Genomic DNA, 19,673 nt, shown 5'->3' with positions numbered 1-19,673 from the left:
TTGCTTTCTCTTTGCTGCATTGGTTTTGCTTGTACAAAATCTTTTATATTTAATATAATCAAGATTATTCATTTTGCATTTCATAATGTTCTCTAGTTTTTCTTTGACCATAAATTCCTTCCTTCTAAGATCTAAGAGGTAGATTATCCCTTATTTGGAGGACAATTCTATTTGATTCTCTTGTTTAAGCATCCAGTTTAAGAGCAACTTCCTTCAGAAGTTTTCCTGGTCATCTTCAAAATTTTCCTCAAAACTTTAATTGATACATTTTGTTTTTATATAATCTTCATCAATAAATATATTTCTCCTCTTTCTAGGACCATTCCTTATAACAAAATATTTTTTAAAAAGACAAATAAGTTTAGTCAAGCTAACTAATATATCAACTATGTCTGATGGTAAATCCTAAGTTCTGTACTCATAATTAGCACCCAACTATCAAAAAAAATATTGGAGCCTTATCAGATTTTTCTAGTATTTTTCCTGGATGTTTTTTCTCCAATTATTTTGCTTTTCCCTTATATTCTCAGTTAGATTTTTTTTTGAGAGGGTGGAGTACAAGGGGGAAGAGGGAGAAAGGTGAGAACATACATCTTCCATTCATAATACAAATTTCCAGATTGAGGTCTGTGTTCCTTTTTTTTCCTTTTTTGCCCTAGCCCAGAGCTGAAAACCCTGCCTCAAACATCTGCTAAATAGATATTTCTCCAATGGAACAATTTTGCTGGGCTCTGGCAATGACTTTAGCTCTGTGCTTTTTTTCTTTTTACTTAGTTTCAATTTTAAAGACATTTTTATTTAAAAATTTGAGTTCCAAATTCTATCCTTTCTTCCTTCCCTCACCTCTCCTCTCCCTGAAAGGGATCATTTAGGATATATACATATATGTATTATATATATCCTATATGATATATATACACATATATACATGCAATTATTTAAAACATTTAAGTCAAATAAAGGAAACAAACTAAAGAAAATGAAAAATAATATTCTTCAATATTCATTCAATCAATATCAATTTTTTTTTCTAGAGGCAGATAATATACTTCATCATTTGTCCTTTTGGATTGTCTTGTATCACTGCATTGCTGAGAATAGAAGAATGATTTAGCAATCATTCACATTGTACAATATTGCTATTACTACGTACAATGTTTTCTTGATTCTGTTCACTTCAGTATGCATCAGTTCATGGAAATATTTCTAGGTTTTTCAGAAATCATCCTGTTTTGTGCTCCAGGATTGTTTTAATTTGTATTTCTCTTATCAATACTGATGTCATGGTCCTCTTTGAGAACCAGTAACATCAAAAGTGATTTAGAACGTTTTTTCATATGATTACAGATAATTTTGATTTCTTTACCTGAAAACCGCTTATTCATAGCCTTTGGCCCTTTATCAATAGAGTAATGACTTGTATTTTTATAAATTTATCTTAATTCTCTTTATATTTGAGAAACGAAGCCTTTATTAAAGAAGCTTGTTGCAAAATTTTCTCCCCAATTTTTCTCTTCAGTTTTCTGCTTTCCTTATAATTTTTGTTACAGTAGTTTTATTTGTGTAAACATTTTTTGATTGTATTTAATCTAAATTATGTATTTTACATTTTATAATCTCTTCTTTGGTCCTAAATTCTTCTCTTATCTATAAAATTGATAGATAACATATATTGGATTATGTTAAACATATGCAATTCTTCTATATATATTTTCACAATTATCATGTTGCACAAAAAAAATCAGATCAAAAAGGAAAAATGAGAAAGAAAATAAAATGCAAATAAACAACAAAAAAAGTGAAAATACTATATTGTGATCCACACTCAGTTCCCACAGTCCTCTCTTTGGGTGTAAATGGCTCTCTCTGTCACAAGACCATTGGAACTGGCCTGAATCACCTCATTGCTGAAAAGAATCATGTCCATCAGAATTGATCATCATGTAGTCTTATTATTGCTATGTATAGTATTCTCTTGGTTTTATTCACTTTACTTAACATCAATTCATGTAACTGCCTTTCTGAAATGATCTTGCTGATCATTTTTTATAGAACAATAATATTCCTTAACATTCATATACCATAACTTATTCAGCCATTCTCCAACTGAATGGCAACCACTCAATTTCTTGCCACTCCAAAAAAGGCTGCTACAAACATTTTTTTGCACATATGGGTCCTTTTTCCTTTTTTATGATCTCTCTGGGATACTGACCCAGCACCTTTGCTTCTTAAGCTAGATTGGGGGTGGAATTTCTGGGGAGTAGTAGCTTGACTAGTACTCAGGATCCTAAGTGTCTAAAAATGCAATGACCCTTCTCTGGAGTGAGTTCCTTATCTCTGGAGATCTTGAAGGGAAGTGAGGACCACATTCCAAGGACATTGTGGAAGGGATTGCTACTCAGGTATGGATTGGAAGAGAGACATCTGAAGTCTTTCTCCTTCAAAGCTTTTGTAAGGGTTCAGGTTATAAAGTGAGTATTTCTGAATGAGAGAAAGTGGTGAAGATACTTTTTTTTTTTTTCCCAGAGAAAATTGGAGTTAAGTCATTTTCTCAGTTACACACAATTAGTATATGTTAAGTGTCTTAGAATGAATTTGAACTCAGTTCCTCCTGATTTCAGGGTCAATGTGCCATCTAGCTGCTCCAGGACTTTTTAACTCTACAGATCACTTTTGGAAATATTTAATTCCATTTTTTTAATGAACAGAAATCGATTTTTTTCTCCTTTCCTTCCCTTTTCTTCCACCACAGCAATAACAAAATAACAACAACAATAATAACAAAAATAAAGTTCTCATAATAAATATACATTGTCAAGCAGAACAAATTCCTAATTTGGCAATATCCAAAGACATAGCTCTTTCTACATATACCCTGAGTCATCACCTCTCTGTCAGGAATTAAGCCATGGTATTGATCAGTTAAGTCTTTCAAAGATGTTGATTTGTTCACTACTGCTACTATTCTATACATTTCTATAGGTTACTTGTGAAAGGGGAGTGTTTATAAGACTTAGCCTGTATTAATTTTTTCATTTTATCTCTGAGATGAAAGTAATCATGGCAGAAATAAGAGGCCTGCATTTCCATCCAAGGAAAGGGTGGTGGAGTGGGATAAATAGTGGAGTGGAATAGGACATTTCCAGTTTTTTCATTCCTGACCCTTTGTCTATCCCTGAGGATTTTCTTCACTTTTATTCACAGGGGACAAGGCTGATGACCCCATCAGGACCACTGTATATGGAGAGATACGAGGGACTCACATCAACATCAAGACACTTGGCAAAGGGGTCAATGTTTTCCTGGGAATCCCTTTTGCCAGACCCCCTACGGGATCCCTGAGGTTTTCTCCTCCACAGCCACCAGAACCATGGAGCGATGTAAGAGATGCAAGTATTTACCCACCCACGTAAGTAACTTCCTCAGTCTTTCTGTTACCAGATGGGCATAGGGCACCATCATGTCTTAACCAAATTATATCTCTCCCAGTGCCTAAAACATAGTTCTCTGTAGATATTTGTTAACTGGTATCTTAAATGAATAAATGTCCCAGGCTAGGGACTATTTCTTACTTTGTCTATATTTGTAAAGGATTTTAAAGCTTCAGAACAGCATGGCAAGGCACTCAGTACACATATTACCATAGATAGGAAAATTAAAGCTTTGAAAGATTAAAAGTTTCATCTGAAGTCACAAAGCTAGTAAAATTTCAGATTCCAGATTCGTTGACTCATAAATTATAAGAATAAGAAGAGGTCATAGAGATCAACTAACTAACTTCTTGTTTTTTTTTTTTTTAATTTAAGAACTCTTTGATGTTTTGTTTTGTTTTGTTTTTTAAATATGACTCAGTTCTTAATATATACCCTTCTCTCCCTGGACTTACCATGGAAACCTTCTTTGAAAAAAAGCCCATATACAACATTCTGCACCCCTAGTCCCATACCCTCTGCTGAAGGGAGATAGGTTTCATCATCTGTTCTTTGGAACTAGTATTATTTACAATATTGAATCTGAGTTCAGCTACCTCTCTGGGTGCTTAGGTTTGCATCACTATTGTACATATTATTTTCTTCTTCTGATCATTTCCCCTCTGCATCTGCTCATCCAGGATTCTCTGAAATTGTCTCTCATCATTTCTTTTTATCATTATTATTATTTTAAAAGGGTTTTTTTTGGAGGCAATTGCAGTTAAGTGACTTTCCCAGAGTAACTATCTGAGAGTATCTCATTATTTCTTACAGTACAATAATATTCTATTCCATTGATTTAACACAATTAGTCTGACAACTCCAGGGTTGATGGGCATCAGTTTAGTTTCTGTGAGTATCCCAAAAAATTTAGTACCTTTTGAATTTTAACACATCCTGAATGCCAGGCTATTTTTTAATAGGTGAGGAAGCTGAGGCCAAGAGAGATGAGTAACTTATTCAACGTTGGCTTAAACCAAAACTTCTATTATATCTGTTGTGTTAAAAACAAAAACGAAAATAAAAACACAACTCCTAACATTTCTATAGTGTGGAAACATATTAATTCATTTGGAATTTTCACTTTAATGTCCTGTCCTCATATAATTATTTGTACTAACAATTCTCATAAACTTCTATTGTAATAGAGTGATCTGGAAGGAACTTTAGAGATCATTTAGCTTAACTCCTTCAGGGGCAAACAGAATCCCATTGATGTCAGGTGACTATCCTGAGATCAGGATATTAAGTGGTAAAGCCAAGGTTCAAAACCAGGTAAAGTGATACCTTGGCACTTGTTTGTCTCAAAACTTGTTGAATTTTGTATTTGATGCATTTTGAAAAGAAAAAAATGCTTCAGCACTTCATTTTTTTCTCATCCACTTGGCTGCCGTATTGTTGGAGCAGTAAGGTCAGCCAGGAGTATTTCCCTGTCCCTACTCCCAGTGCTATTGCCCTTGGTCACGGGCAGCTATTCTTTAATGAAGGCTATAGTGTATAGGAGTGTCAGCTTGAAGCCCATGATGCTGAAGTTGTGTAAGTTGGTGGGGCAGGTTGAAGGGAAACACCTGTATGATGATGTGGCTGCAATGTACAGTCTCCTGGCTCCCAAGAAAATAGTATTCGAAGGGGCATTAAGCAGCTGGCATGATCAGCAGAAGGAAAAGAGGCAGGAGCAGGAGCAGCACCAACAGTGGCATGAGCATCAGTGCCATGAACCCTGATAGAAGTGGCAACAGCAGTCATGGTGATGTGGAGGTGGGCAGTGGAGGAACCAGGATTCCTGACAGCCCTATGTCCTGGGTAGAGACAAGAACCCTGGGTGGCAGAGGGCATGGGTCCATAGCTTCTGCCTCCATGTCCATTCTGTGCCCTTTCCTTCTCACAAGAAATCTGAAATGGCTTAGTGTGTGTGTGGGAGAGTATAAAGATAACAGTTCCTCCGGAAAATAAGTTGGATCAAGTGGGAAGCCCAGCTAGGCTGGATTGTCTTGTTTCTTCACAGCTGGAAGCTCCACTTGCCCCTTTGAGGAATTGGGTGGGAGAGAGATGGTTAGGCTGCAGACTGGAGATGTACCCTCTATAGAAAAAGTTTATTTGCACTCTGGCCTTCATTATCCATTGTGCCTTCTGGAACTAATTAATGATGAGAATTGAGGTACCACTATATTCTGACCTTTACTAATAACAACAGTTAGCATTGCATAATGCTTTAAAGTTTTCAGAGAGCTTTATATATAATATTTCAGTTGCTCCTCCCTCAGACCTTGGAAGGTAGGCGTAATTATTCCCATTTTACATATAAGGAAACTGAGACAGATAGAGGTTAAATAACTTGCCCAGGTTTACATAGCTAGTAACTATCTGAGACTAGATTTGAATTCAGTATTACTGACTCCAAATTAAACTGTCTAATCGTTACTTATTTCTGCTTTGTCCCAGAGAACTATTTTAGGAGGAAGAAAGGGTTGCTTTCTGTATATCACAATGGGTGGCAAACACCTTATTCTGCACCATTAACTTAATAATAGGTTCTAGCTGTTCTCAGAGTATGGTCTGGCACCCTTTTACATGGTCCACAAACACAAAAATATTTTAATAACAATACTAAGATATTTTTATTTATAATATAGTAAATATCAATAGCTATATCCCTTATAAATAATTGCTTTTGGGAGGAAAGCTTCAATAATTTTTAATAGTATAAATGGATCCTGACACCAAAACATTTGTGAATCACTACACTAGGAGTATAGAGACAGAATAACAAGAGGGCCCAGAAAGGGTGGCAGAAAGAATTCTACCTGGGAACTATAAGGACTGATCCTATTTTCCTAATTCCAGGATCAGGGTTCTTCTATTCACTGTGCCACCAAGCTGCCTTTAAAGAGAACATTTAGCAAATTATCATAAGAGCTTACTTAGAACAAAGTTCAGTCACATTATTCATCATTCTTACTCTCTTTAACAATAATAGATAATAATGGCTAGCATCAATATAGTGCTTTGGAGGTTCATAACATACTCTCTCTATATTATCTCATTTAATCTTCACAAAATCCTATAAGGTAGTTGTTATTTTTATCTAGATTTTTCAGATGAAAAGACTGCGGGGTTGAGATAGAGTAAATGACTTACTCAAGGTCACACAGGTAATTAGTGCCTAAAACTGAATTAAACTCAGATCTTCCTAGTCTAGGATCTGGACTCAGCCACTGTACCAAAGCTCCTATCTTTTTTCGATGGAACTCAGATAGAAATAGTCAGGGAAAAAGTTGTTATCCAAAGTATTATTTTTTTACATTTAATATTTTATGACTCTTGCAGAGGTGAATAAAATAACTTTTTAGAGTTGAATGCAATGATTAGGATATGACCTCTTCTGTAGACTTCAGCGTCAAACTAACACTGAAATTATCCTTGATATGATTCCAGTAATATGCAGGACAACAGGGATGGTGCACCCATCATTCTGTTGTTTCAATATGATTTTGTTCTCCTTCACTAATTTTCTTCATTTTGGAAATGTTTTGTTCCATGTAGCTTAGAAATCATCATTATTGTTTCTGTTATTAATATTGTCATTAATATTAACTGGCCCAAAGTAAGAGTGGATGGTGGGACAAGAATAGAAATGGAGCTGGAGTCCATTTGAAACCTGACATCATTATACCCTCAAATGGACAGGATTCCTTCTATGATTCACTTCAGGTCCATTCTTTCCTCTTTTTTTCCCCAGGTGTTTGCAGGATATCGTTGTCCTAGAAAAACTGATGATGTTCCTGAAAGTAGACTTCCCTATTATTGCTACTTCTGAAGACTGTTTGTACCTCAATATCTATGTGCCTGACCATGCAAAAGAAGGGGCTGGATTACCAGTAAGTGGGATCTTTGTAACTTCCACAGCATGGGATGAGAATCCTAGGGCATTAGAACTGGATGGGACCTTAGAGATTGATTTGTCCCACCAGCATGGGAATAGTCAACCTCAAAATCTCTCTAAGAAGTCATTTAGTCTTCTCTGAAGTTCTCTGGGTCAAGGAGTTTACTGCTTTTCAAGGAAATCTATTCTTCTTTTGAGCAACAACTTACAAAGTGACCAAGTGTTTGCTTCTATGAGGCTGAAATCTGCTTTTTTATAACTTCAGGAAACTAGTTTTGTGATCTGGAATGGGATCAATTTCCCCCCAAAAGGTTATTATTAATAACAGAAAGAATTGCTAAGGTATGGCCTTTAAAAATTTTCTTGATCCTTTCTAGTCCTGTCATTTCACTGCTGTAGGGAGTTTCACTAAGGAGAAACTTCTACTGATGAAAATAGGTATCTCTTCTGTAACTTGGAGTCTTAGAGACTTCCTAATGTACTGAGATGTTAAGTAATTTATATATGGTATCAGAGCTGGAGTGTTACAGGCATTAGTGCATTTCTAGACTGCCTCTGCTTCCATGGTTTCCCCATCTAGAGAGGTTAGGGTGCTAACCACAAAGTTAGCCAATTGGAACAAGATAGAGATTATTTCCCCATGCTCCATGATCTTTCCAGGGCACTGTTAAAAACATTATAATTCTTTCAGAAGCAGGTATCCGTGTGAAGAAGCTACCTCAGCCTAATGTGCTATTACATATATGTCACAGACAGGACATGAATCCAGTTCTTCCCAGTTCCAAATCCATCCTCTCCCACTTACATCAAGCTTCCTCTCTTAAGATATGATAATGAATAAAACTGCTTAAATGACAACTCCCCCATAAAACCTTTTCTGAATTTCAACAAAGCAATATTCATCTTGACATTTTTTTCTCTCTGGTTCTGATTTTTTAATGGCAGGTTCCCCCCCTTCCCCAGTTTATTCTTAGGTAGTAAAAACTTCCATTATGGAGGTACATTATCCTGAGAAAACAAAATAATGCACGTATTTGGTGTAAGTGATCTAAGATACCTCTCTCCCCCCAATTCAACATATGTGTGTGTGTGTGTGTGTGTGTGTGTGTGTGTGTGTGTGTGTAAGTCTTTGACAAGGTAACAATACCATATGTTCTTGGAGAAAATGATATTCCATATGCAAGGACAGATTGTAAAAGGGCTGGCAAATATGCTGAACAGAGCAAGTATAGTCTTGGTTAATGAAATGAGATTTCATCAGTTGATCCTTTTTCTTCTAGTAAAATGAGTAGCCTATGAGAATCAGCAAAAGGCATAGTCTGTGCTAGTGACTTGGTCTAGAGAAAATGATATTCCATATGCAAAGACAGATTTTAAAAGAGGCTGGCAAATATGCTGAAGAACGTCAGCAGTCTTGGCTAATGAAATAAGTTTTCATCAGTTGATCCTTCTTTTTCTAGTAAAGTGAATAAAGAGAATCAGCAAAAGGCATGATCTATGTTAGTGATCTGCTCTGATTCCTTAGCTTGGCTTTGGGAACAGTTAATGTTGTATAGCAAAGTTGTAGTCCCTTCTATTTATAATGCATTCTCTATTGTCTTATTGTTTCTGTGTCTTTTACAATCCATCCAGGGGATCATGCTCCTTTTGCCTGTTCCCAAAGGAACAAGGATGCTTTAAAAGATCACATTTTGCTCTGTATGTATCTTTGGCAACAGGAGGACTTCAGGGAGCTTATTTGTATCAAGAAGATTTCAAAGGAACTCTGAACTGCCTCTGAGTCTGGCCAAATAGGCTCTTTTTGTGAGAATAGATCTGATGCATACCATTTCTACTTTTGATATACAGTAACTTGATAAGAAATAAATTAATACACATTTAGTGCTACTTTACTATAAGACTCAAGGGAACAGGATACATTGTTTTCCTATTGAGCAAGGAAGCTGCGGGGCCATGCTTAGTGGGATTTATTCCTATAAATAAAACCCTGTCTGATTCCTACAGGTGATGGTGTGGATCCATGGTGGTGGTCTCCTTTTTGGCTCTGCTTCCATGTATGATGGTTCGATATTGTCGGCCTTCCAGAACATGGTAGTGGTCACTATCCAGTACAGGCTGGGTATCCTTGGGTTCCTCAGGTGAGATTTGCCCCCAAATGAAATCTAAGGCATTTGCCCTGATGAGATCCTAGTGCTCGTGTCACCTTTTGCCATATCAACAAGCTAAGCCTACCATAATAGAGAAGTAGAGAATCTGAGTTCAAAGTATGACTATGTTGCTTATGATGTATGTGATATCTATCAAATCACTTTGTGAGCCTTAGAATCCTCATTTACAAAGTGAATGAAATGGATGCTCTTCTTCAAAATTCTCAATCTTTGTCTAAAATGTCTTTCAGCACTGGGGATGAGTATGCAACTGGCAATTGGGGTTACCTGGACCAGGTGGCTGCCCTGAGGTGGGTCCAGGAGAACATTGCCCACTTTGGAGGAGATCCTGACTGTGTGACCATCTTTGGCGAGTCTGCTGGGGGAATGAGTGTTTCCTCACATGTAAGTGATAAATGACCCCAATCTGGAAAGAGCCTTCTTGTAGCCAAACCCAAGTTCAGGTCACATGAACCTAAATTTTTCTTTTTTCTTTTCTGCTCTCAAAACTGCTAGGGCTGATGATTTCTTTTCATAAGGCTTCTGCCTGACATTTGGAAATCTCACTAAACTCCCCCTCAAACCAATTAATTATTTTGTCTTGAGGGTGGTCCCAAACCCTTTTTACTCATACTTCATCCAAGAATGAGGATTTTTTTTTTTAATTTACTGACAAGAAAGGAGAAAAGGTAAAAATAAAGGAATGAGTCATAATGATAATAATAACTATGAACTGATGCATCAGGGATTTCTATTTTTGTTATTAAGAATACCTTCCTACTAACACTAATCCAAGCTTTGCCATAGCTGAAAAAAAAATCATCACTCTGTGCCCAACTTAGCCAGGCTAAGTTTGGATCATAGACTTAAGATTCATTAGGAAGGCTATAATCAAAGCTTTTCCAGGTTGCTTGGTCCTATTAACTTTAATGGCACTGACTTAATAATGATAAATAGTATTTGTGTAGATAACACCTGAAGGTCTGCAAAATCCTTCACATACAAGATTTCATTTCACCTTCATAACAGCATAAGACATCATCATTTTACGAATAAAAGCATTAAGGCTAAGATTAGTGAGCTTTTTTAGAGTCTCTCAGCTAGCAAGTGTGAGGAGCAAAATTCAATCTCAAGGCCCTTCTCACTCCTAATCCAACATTCTATCCAGTATGCATGTGTCAAACTCAAATTGAGATTGGGGGGAGGGGTGTCTCTAATCCTTACATATTGATCCCTGTGGCCTCCATATTGATAGTTTTTAATTGCAATGTTCTCTTTTTTATTATATTTTTATTTTGTAAAATATTTCCTAATTATATTTTTTTGGGGGAGGCAATTAGGGTTAAGTGACTTACACATTTAGTGCACTAAGTGCATTAGCCCACAGCTAGTATGTCTCAGATCGAATTTGAACTCAGATCCTCCTTTCTCCAGGTCCAGTGCTTTACCCATTGCACCTCCATTCTGTTCCTCCCAATTAAATTTTAATCTGCTTCTGGCACACTCAGGTTGTTATCCTCCAGCAATTTGACATAATCTATGTATGCTGTCCTGACACAGGTACCAGGCTATGATGTGACATTTGGTAAAGACATCAATGAAGGAATAACTATGATAGCTGACAGGAGGTAGCAGGACAGAGGATTGGGGGAGGACCTGGGTTCAAATCCTGGCCCTGCCACTTACTAGCTCTGTGGTCTTGAACAAATCCCTTCCCTTCTCTAGCTTTGGTTTTTTTTTTTTTCTTTACTAGACAGTAAAATCCTCAAAGGCAGGTGTCTTGATTTTGTTTCTCTACCTCCAATGCTAAGCTGAATGCCTGAAATATAATCAGTACTTTACTAGATTTAAAAAAAATTCTCTAATATGTAAAAGGAGAAGTATGAACTTAGTTGTAAATCTGTGATTCTGATATAGTAGGCTAGGGTTTACAAAGAATTTTACACTTGTTGTCTCATTTTATGCTCAGAAAAGCTCGGGAAGTAGTTAGGGCCAAGTACAGAGATGTGGAGATGGAGTGAACAAGCACAGGCATTTCATCATACCTTGGACTTCAATCACTAGAGAGTCCTGGACAGCATCCAGCCCTAACTAGGCTCCCTTTATGTTAAACTACTATTTAGGCCTGGCTGGGCCAAAGGACCCAAAAGCCAGGGTCCCACAGAGAGCCTGCTGTTGGTAACTGTCCTAGATAGTTAGCTTGGGATTGGCCAGGGTAAATAATGGTCCTGACTTTTCAGACTCAGTCTCTTTTGTCTCTGTTAAGTCAGGAATGGACTTTCTATAACTGCTTGTTCCTCCCCTTTGCTATGCTTTGCTCCCCTAGGTTCTGTCTCCCATGTCCAAAGGGTTGTTCCACAGGGCAATCATGCAGAGTGGTGTGGCCATCCTGCCAGGCTTGATTTCTTCCAACTCAGAATCCATTCTAAGAGTAAGTTCCTTGTTTTTTGGTCTCTATAATCCCTCTTATCCTTCCTTAAGTTTATTGATCTCCCAACCCCATGGCCCAGTCCCACAGACTTTTGGGCTCTCCTGTGCTAGAAAAGGGTTCATTGGAACCATTGAATGTTTAAGCTGAAAGTTACCATAGAGATAACTTAATCCAATCAACCTCTTTTACAGAGGAAGAAACTGAGTCACAGAGAAGGAGGATTCAATTCCTAGATTTTCTTCCAACTATGCTTATAATTTTAAGAAAGTTAATTTCCATACTTGGAACCTCGGTTTCTTCTTCTGTAAAAATGGGTTAGATTAAGTGGTTTTTAAAGTCTTTCTAGTTCCAAATTCTATGTTCTGATAATCCCAGTATAGAAGTAAGAGTTCCTTAAGGGCACTAGATGCAACTTAAATGAAATCATCTGTGAGGTCCCTTCTACCTCTATATTTCTGTCATTCTGTGACTTGTCCAGGTCATGACTAAGCTATGACCAGAACTGAGGTCTCTGAGGCAATATTAGGGCTCTTTCAACATACCAGACTCCCTTGTATCTCCTTAAGCAATGTCTTTTCACCCTGAATAAATGGTTAACCTCTTTGGGGGCAGGGACTGTGTCTTTGTAACATGTCCCTGCCCATCCCCATCCAAACTGGCTGGCACTGAGCCCTGTACACAAGAAGCTTGTAATTAGTGGACTCTTCCCCTTAAGTATTTAGACAGATCCCCATTTGGTCTCCATTTTGCTATGACTGTATCATCACCATCCATTGGGTGATTCTTTGTTGGGTTTTTTGGTAGTTTTTCTACTGAATTGGAAGGGATTCTTCTACTTTTGTGTAGATGAACTATTCAGTTATGAGAATACTAATTCTTTCTGTTTCCTCTTTGCAGCACATTGCCAACCTGTCTGCTTGTGAGAATTATAGTTCGGCTGTGATTGTTGAGTGCTTAAGAAATAAAACAAAAAGAGAGATCCTGGCCATTAGCAAGGTAAGTAAGATGAAATGGAAGCAGTAAAGAATCAGTAAGAATTGCCAGCTCAGCCTAGAGTGGAGCTGGGCATTCATTCCTGACACTCTTTCAATTCCTTACTTTGATAGGACAAGGATCTTGAGAATGTCACTAACTCTCCAGGTCTCAGTTTCTTCCTATGTAAAATGGGAAACTTAGACAATGGTCTCTAAAGGTCCTTCTAGGTCTAAGATCTCTTCCAGCTTTAACATTTTATTTTCTAATGGCCCTTTCCAATCCCAGCATCCTATGTTTTAAATATTTAGTGTTCTTTGTCCCCCTTCCAGCAGTGGACATTCTATGATCTCTGTCCCAGTTCTAAAATTCTATATTCTGTAATTTTTTCTTCTAAGATTCTTTCCTATTCTAACATTCTGTTCTAATACCTTCCCTATTTTAATATCTTTTTATTCTCTAAATTTATGGTTTCTATGGTTAGAGTTGTGAGAGTACCATGATCAAACTTGGTTTCAGGAATACATATCCTCAAGTGGAAGACATTATATGGGGTTGAGAGAAGATTGGAGGCAGGGAGATTAGTTAAGAAATTATTGTATTAGTGTAGAATGGTGATAAAGAAGTAATGAACTGGATAAGGCTTGTGTGGGATAAACATTGTAGAGGAAGACTAGCCTTTTTTTCTGCTGCTTTTTATCTTTAGCTATTCAAGATAATCCCTGGAGTGGTTGATGGGAAGTTCTTCCCCAAACATCCTGAAGATCTTCTGGCTTCTGGAAAGTTTCACCATGTCCCCTCTATCATCGGTGTCAACAATGATGAATATGGTTGGATCATTCCTGTTGTAAGATCCTTGCTTTTTTTCTACCACCAATTCTCTTGCATGAGTGGAATGGCATAACAGGATTAGTGCACACAATGTTTGGGGATCTTGGTAATTTTGAGCTCTAAATAAAGAATCACAGAATTTAGGAGTTGGATGGCACCTTGGGTTACTATGGAGATTAACCCAGGGATGAATTTCTACAGCATCTCTCACAAGTGGGTATCTAGCCTTTATTTGAAAACCTTAAGGAGTAGCTAGATGGCACAGTAGATAGAGTACTAGCCCTGAAGTCAGGAGGACCCGAATTAAAAACTGCCCTTAGACACTTAATGTTTACTAGTTATATGGCCCTGAGCAATTACCTCCCTCCTCCCCCCCAAAAAAAAACCTTCCAGGGAGAGAGGACTGGCATCTTTTGGCGCTTTCCATTTCACTTTGAAACAGCTCGGTTTGAGTAGGTATCATTATATCAAACCTATTTTAACTCCTATTCGTTATTGCTCCTCCTTCTGGCCAGAGGGCAGAAAAAGTTATTTATTTTTTCTTTCAAATTTTCTCTTCCACACGACAGCCCAGAAAATACTTAGGCAGTTACCATATCAGTCATTGTTTAGCCTTCCATATTCTATTCAATTTTCTTTTCTAGGTTAAATATTATTGTTCCTTTAATAAATCCCCATATGGCATGAATTGGAACCCTTTATCTGAGCTACTCTTCCCAAATGATCTCCAAACTGTCTGTTTTCTTCCTAAAATACAGTGCTCAGAACTAAACACAGTCCTCTGGGTGTGGCATGATCAGTATGTGGTACAAAAGAACTATCATCTTATTACTGGAGATTCTGACTTTCTTAGTGCAATTCAAGTTTACATTGCATTTTCCAGGCCATGTTGCATTATGGACTCATTATAAACTTGTGGTCCACCAATACCCTCAGATCTTTTAAAACAGATATTGTCTAACCATACTGTCCTCATTTTGTACTTGTGAAATCAATTTTTCCTGAACCCAAGTGTATGATTTTGCATTTGTCCACATGAAATTTACATTTCTTCTTCCATTTGGTTCTCTACTCTGAGCTGTTAAGATCCTTTGACAACTTGACTGTATCAGCCATATCCCTCCTGGCTTTATGTCATTTGAAAATTATATATTCCTATCATCTATGCTTTTAGCAAATTCATGCTTTCCCAGTTTTCCATAGAAAAGTCAGAGGTGACTTCAGAGTCTATTTTCTCCAAAAATTGCATGACTGTTTTACCTACTCATTTTCTCAGAGAGGCCCAAGGCAGTTCTAGTTGTCTTTGGTAAAAATACATACATACATATATATTATATATATATGCATATATATATATTATTTATAAGTTTCTTTATCTTAAAGGCACAGTTAATACCAGTTCATTGATTCAAAATTCTGTACTTGACAAGAAAAAAACTGTCCTCAATGAATAGAGGCTGCATTGATGATCATCACCATTTTTTACAGATGAGACAACTAAGGTTCAGAGGGAAAAGCAATTAGCCTACAATCCTACTGCAAATCAGTGACAGAGATAAACCTAGAACTCAGGTCTCCTTACTTGTAGGGCAAATTTCTTTCCTAAGTGACTGCAGTTCTTTAGAAGTAAAGGTCATTGGGTCTACAGGGATATTAGATATGCCATATAAATATATAAATAATTATACATTCTTTGCTTTTTCTTAGTCCACGTGATTAAAATTAAATATTTCTATGGTCAGATGGAAAGGCTTCTATATTCATTTTTAATATGATAGAACACTGATTGAGTACATATTGGGTATTATGCAGTGTGTCCTAAGGTTTGCTTGCTGTGTCCCAACTATTGTCCAGTGTGTACCAGGCAATGTGCAGTCACATCACAAGTCCAATATTATGTGTGCTGGGCATTATTTGGGAGTAATTAAACAAACCTGTAGGGATGGAGTTTGCTTAAAGAAAGAAATGACTTCTTAAAATGTGTAATGTTCTCCAGGTATACTTATGATGCTCTTTTTCTTTCGATGCAGAGCTTAGGTATCTCTAAGTTCAAAGAAGAAATGAGCAGAGAGAGCATCCAAGAAATACTGTTGAACCCACTCATGGTAAGATTTATAAGGATAAATTGACTCTCTTCCTTTCTTCCTTGATAATCCTAGACTCATGGTCACAGAATCGGAAGGAACACTTAGAGCCCCATCTATAACAATAATTATAAGAGCTACCATGTATATGTAACACTTTAAAGTTTTCAAAGTAAATTACAAATTATTTAACTTGACTTTTACAGCAATCCTGTGAGGTAGGGACTACTATCCTCAATTTACAAATGAAGAAAATGAGATTAAGTGACCTGCTCAGAGTCATACGTCTAATAAGAGTCTAAAACTAGACTGAAACTAAGTTCTTCCTGACTCCAGGTGCAGTGCTTTATCCTCTGAATCACCTGGTCTTCTTTCTTCTGTGAGCCCCAAATATCTTCCCCACCATCCCCCACAAGTCATCTAATATCTTCTTGCAAAATTGAACTCCAAAAGACTAAACTCTGGGAAGGCAGCATAAGGATGTGATGGGACTCAGGACTCCACAAAGGCTCTGCCCTATGTACTGGAAGGCTTCTTACCCTTACCCTCCCTCCTTTCCTCTCCTCTCCTCTCTTCTCCTTTCTGTTTCTTTCCTTTCCTTCTTTCCTGTTCAATTTCTCCCCTTCATTTTGTGGACTCTGTAGTCTCATCTCTTATAATTAACCAACATAAAATTCCCAAACATTTCAACCCAGCTAAAATCTTTTGTTTGTTAATATTTCTTTTGCTGCATCTCATATAGGGTATCCCTCCTGAGATTGTAAACATAATGATGGACAAGTATTTAAGAAATACTGAGGATCCTAAAGAACTTCGAGCTCAATTCCAGGAGATGATGGCTGACTTAGTCTTTGTTATTCCTGCCCTTAAAGTGGCCAAATATCAACAGAGTGAGTATTGACTTTGAGCCTTTACAGGAACAGTGGCATAAGGTCTCATCTCTGGGGTAACACATATCTCGCCTGTGCATTCACAGAGAAGAAGGTTTTCTCCCTTGGTTTTAGCATGGTAGCCTTAAGACTGGTTGAACCCCCTCAATCACCTTCTTATTCTCATCCTCCTTATTTGTCCCATTTCCATGAAGGTTGCATTTACTAGGTACTGCCAACAAAAAATAGCAAGAGTCATTTCCCATATTTCTATAGTATTTTATGGTTACCAAGCCTTTCATATGCCTTTTCCTTCTGTATTCTCACATCAGTCCTATGAGGATAAAGAGCTGAGGAATTATTCTCTTCATCTTATAGGTGAAAAATTCAGCCTCAGAGAATTAAAAAGATCTCCCCTAAGGTTCCATAGTAGATCAGCAACAAGGCCAGGATTCCAGCCCAGGTCCTTTTACTCCAGACCCCAGCACTTCTCCTTCCTCACAGCATCACTCATTGACAGTACCTGTTTAGGGGCTCCCCTTTAGGAGCTTGCCTGTTAATGGTCAGCAACTGTTGTCCTCCATTTCAAAAGAGGGAATCCATGACACCTGACCCTGTCCTGTGTTCAACATATCAGTAACTGTGGGCATTTTTCATGCTTGCTTTAGGTCCCACCTCTCCAGTCTACTTTTATGAATTTCAGCATCGACCAAGCATATTTAAAGGTATCAAGCCAGATTATGTGAAAGCGGACCATGGTGATGAGTTGCGTTTTGTCTTTGGAGCACCTCGTAAGTAATGGCGACAGTGATTGGGGCGGGGGAAGGTGAGGGAGATTTGAGAAATGGCAGAAATCCTGGGGCAATAAATCTTGTCACCTGCTTTACTCTCCCTGACATCTAAATGAATTCCAGTTTCTCAGTTTTCCATATATCAGCTCCTTTAATCCTCATGACAGCCTGGGAGGGTAGTATATGGATGTAAAATGATCAGTCCCATTTTAGAAGGAAGGAGACAGACCTGGAGGAGGAGAAATGATTCCCAAATTCACAAGCTAATAATAGTAATGTTAACAGTGGACATTTTTATAGCACATATAGGTTTACAAATGATATGACTTTATACATTTCATCTTATGTGATCCTCATAACAACCTGTGATGTAGGTACTATTATTCCCATTTCACACTCCAGGAAACTTGGACAAACACACATTCAGTGACTTACCCAGGCTTTCTCAGTTAGTAAATGGTAGTGCTGGGATTTCATCCCACCTGGGCTGTACCCCAAGTCTAATGTTTCATGAAGCACTGAACAAGAAGCCAGCTGGCCTTTGAGAAGACAGATGGACTAAAGTCTGAATGTGAATAAGGATTTGGCTCTTTGGATTGAAACTTGGCTTTGGAGTCAGGCAGAGTTAGGCACAGATTGCACAGGTCTACAGAAATCCTGGAAGTTTTCCTAGTATCAGTGCAACATGTTGAAAACTGCACTTTAGGAAAATGACCTTGGGGGTCTGAACTAGATTTTATGGAAAGAGAAAAGGGAAAGAGAATTTTGGAGTGGGGGAAACTCTTACACCTCATGTTGACCTTAATAAAGCTGTTTCCTTTCTGTTATTAGTTTTAGGTGGAGCCACAGAAGAGGAAAAACTACTTAGTGAGAACATAATGACCTACTGGGCAAACTTTGCCCGAAATGGGTGAGGATCCTACCCCCTGACAAGGCTCCCTGGAAGGGGTCTCTTGATTTCTTGTTCCATACGGGAAAGAAATTCCATAATTCATAGAGGTTGGTTCAGAGAAAACAAAATGATCTATCATCAGTTGAATAAGGCCTGCTGAACAAACACAGCCCTTTCCTCAAGTTCATGGCCCAGGGATCACACATGTTCACCTTGGAAGGAACACAAGGATGAGAAGGGCCTTGCCTAGCCCACACTGTCACCCCTGAGACCTTGGGATCTTTCTTCTTCCTGAGAAACAGCAGGATGTGTTCTGGAAGCCACAAAGACATTGCTGACTTTGGCCAAGGCTCATCAGAATTCAAATCCTAGCTCTGCTTTTCTTAACTTCCCACTTGAATCATGTCATCTCTCTATACTTTCTCCTTTAGATGGTTCTCTTCAAAAGGCCACATGAGATTAAGCCAGCCTGCTTCAGGGGAGGTGAACAGGTCTGCTCTCCATGGTTGCCACCTTCCTGCCCTCCTCTCCCTACAACTTCTCAGAATACAGGAACTATTCAGGAAATAGTTCAAGAGCTATTTAGTCGAGTAGATGTTAACTTTCTAAATCTGCTAATTCACTGGCATCTTTTCTTCCTAAACCTATGTGGTTTTTTTGTCTATAGGGACCCAAATGGTGCAGGTCTACTGTACTGGCCAAGCTATAACCAGAGTGAAGAGTACCTGCAGCTGGGTCTCCATATGTCTGTGGGACGGGGCCTGAAGGCAGAGAAGATGGAGTTCTGGGTGAAGAACTTGCCTCAGAAGAAGGAAGCAGTGAATCCAGATGACCAGCAGTCATGAGTCCTAAGCCTAAACTATTTTTGCTATTGTTCCTGTCTAATAATTTTCAATCATTTCCTTTAAATAATTCTTCAATATCTACTAAATATATTGTACTTTAGATCAGATATTTTGACTCTCAATCATTATTACTATTAGAGAAGAATTAAACTGACATTAAATGGGACTTTATGATACTATATAGAAGAGGGTAGCGTGGTTTAGTGGATTAAATGTTGAGTTTGAAATCAGGAAGTTATGAGTTCAAATCCTACCTTTGGTACTTAAAAGCTGTGTAGTCTCTTTTACTCTCATTTGTTGAATAAAGGGGTTAGACAAGATAGATCTCTTAAAATTCCAGCTCCATTGTTGTATGCTAAGGCCATTCTGTCCATCCTCCCCATAGAAAAGAATCCTTTATTCCCAGAATTATGCCAAAAAGAGCATAATCACCATCTGACGAAACAAGAAAAGTG

At 37.8% G+C, this 19,673-nt stretch overlaps 1 protein-coding gene across 3 annotated transcripts in view; it reads left to right on the top strand.

The window, feature by feature from the left end:
- Nucleotides 1-19,325, top strand: part of LOC141554529 (pyrethroid hydrolase Ces2e-like) — a 66,600-nt gene extending 47,275 nt beyond the window's left edge. For all 3 annotated transcript variants that reach the window (XM_074286511.1, XM_074286510.1, XM_074286509.1), the window contains exons 2-13: nt 3,208-3,412; nt 7,213-7,351; nt 9,361-9,494; nt 9,755-9,908; nt 11,830-11,934; nt 12,832-12,930; nt 13,613-13,753; nt 15,768-15,842; nt 16,564-16,711; nt 17,359-17,481; nt 18,313-18,391; nt 19,041-19,325. In XM_074286511.1, the coding sequence (XP_074142612.1) occupies nt 7,247-7,351; nt 9,361-9,494; nt 9,755-9,908; nt 11,830-11,934; nt 12,832-12,930; nt 13,613-13,753; nt 15,768-15,842; nt 16,564-16,711; nt 17,359-17,481; nt 18,313-18,391; nt 19,041-19,218 (1,341 nt within the window). In that variant the 5' untranslated portion in view covers nt 3,208-3,412; nt 7,213-7,246 and the 3' untranslated portion in view covers nt 19,219-19,325. The remainder of the gene's footprint in view (nt 1-3,207; nt 3,413-7,212; nt 7,352-9,360; nt 9,495-9,754; nt 9,909-11,829; nt 11,935-12,831; nt 12,931-13,612; nt 13,754-15,767; nt 15,843-16,563; nt 16,712-17,358; nt 17,482-18,312; nt 18,392-19,040) is intronic.
- Nucleotides 19,326-19,673: the final 348 nt, after the last annotated feature.

This window comes from Sminthopsis crassicaudata, chromosome 2, assembly GCF_048593235.1.
Source record: "Sminthopsis crassicaudata isolate SCR6 chromosome 2, ASM4859323v1, whole genome shotgun sequence".
NCBI classification, from domain to species: Eukaryota; Metazoa; Chordata; class Mammalia; order Dasyuromorphia; family Dasyuridae; genus Sminthopsis; species Sminthopsis crassicaudata.
The sequence above is the reverse complement of the archived record's forward strand: the minus strand, read 5'-3'. Positions and strand labels throughout refer to the sequence as shown.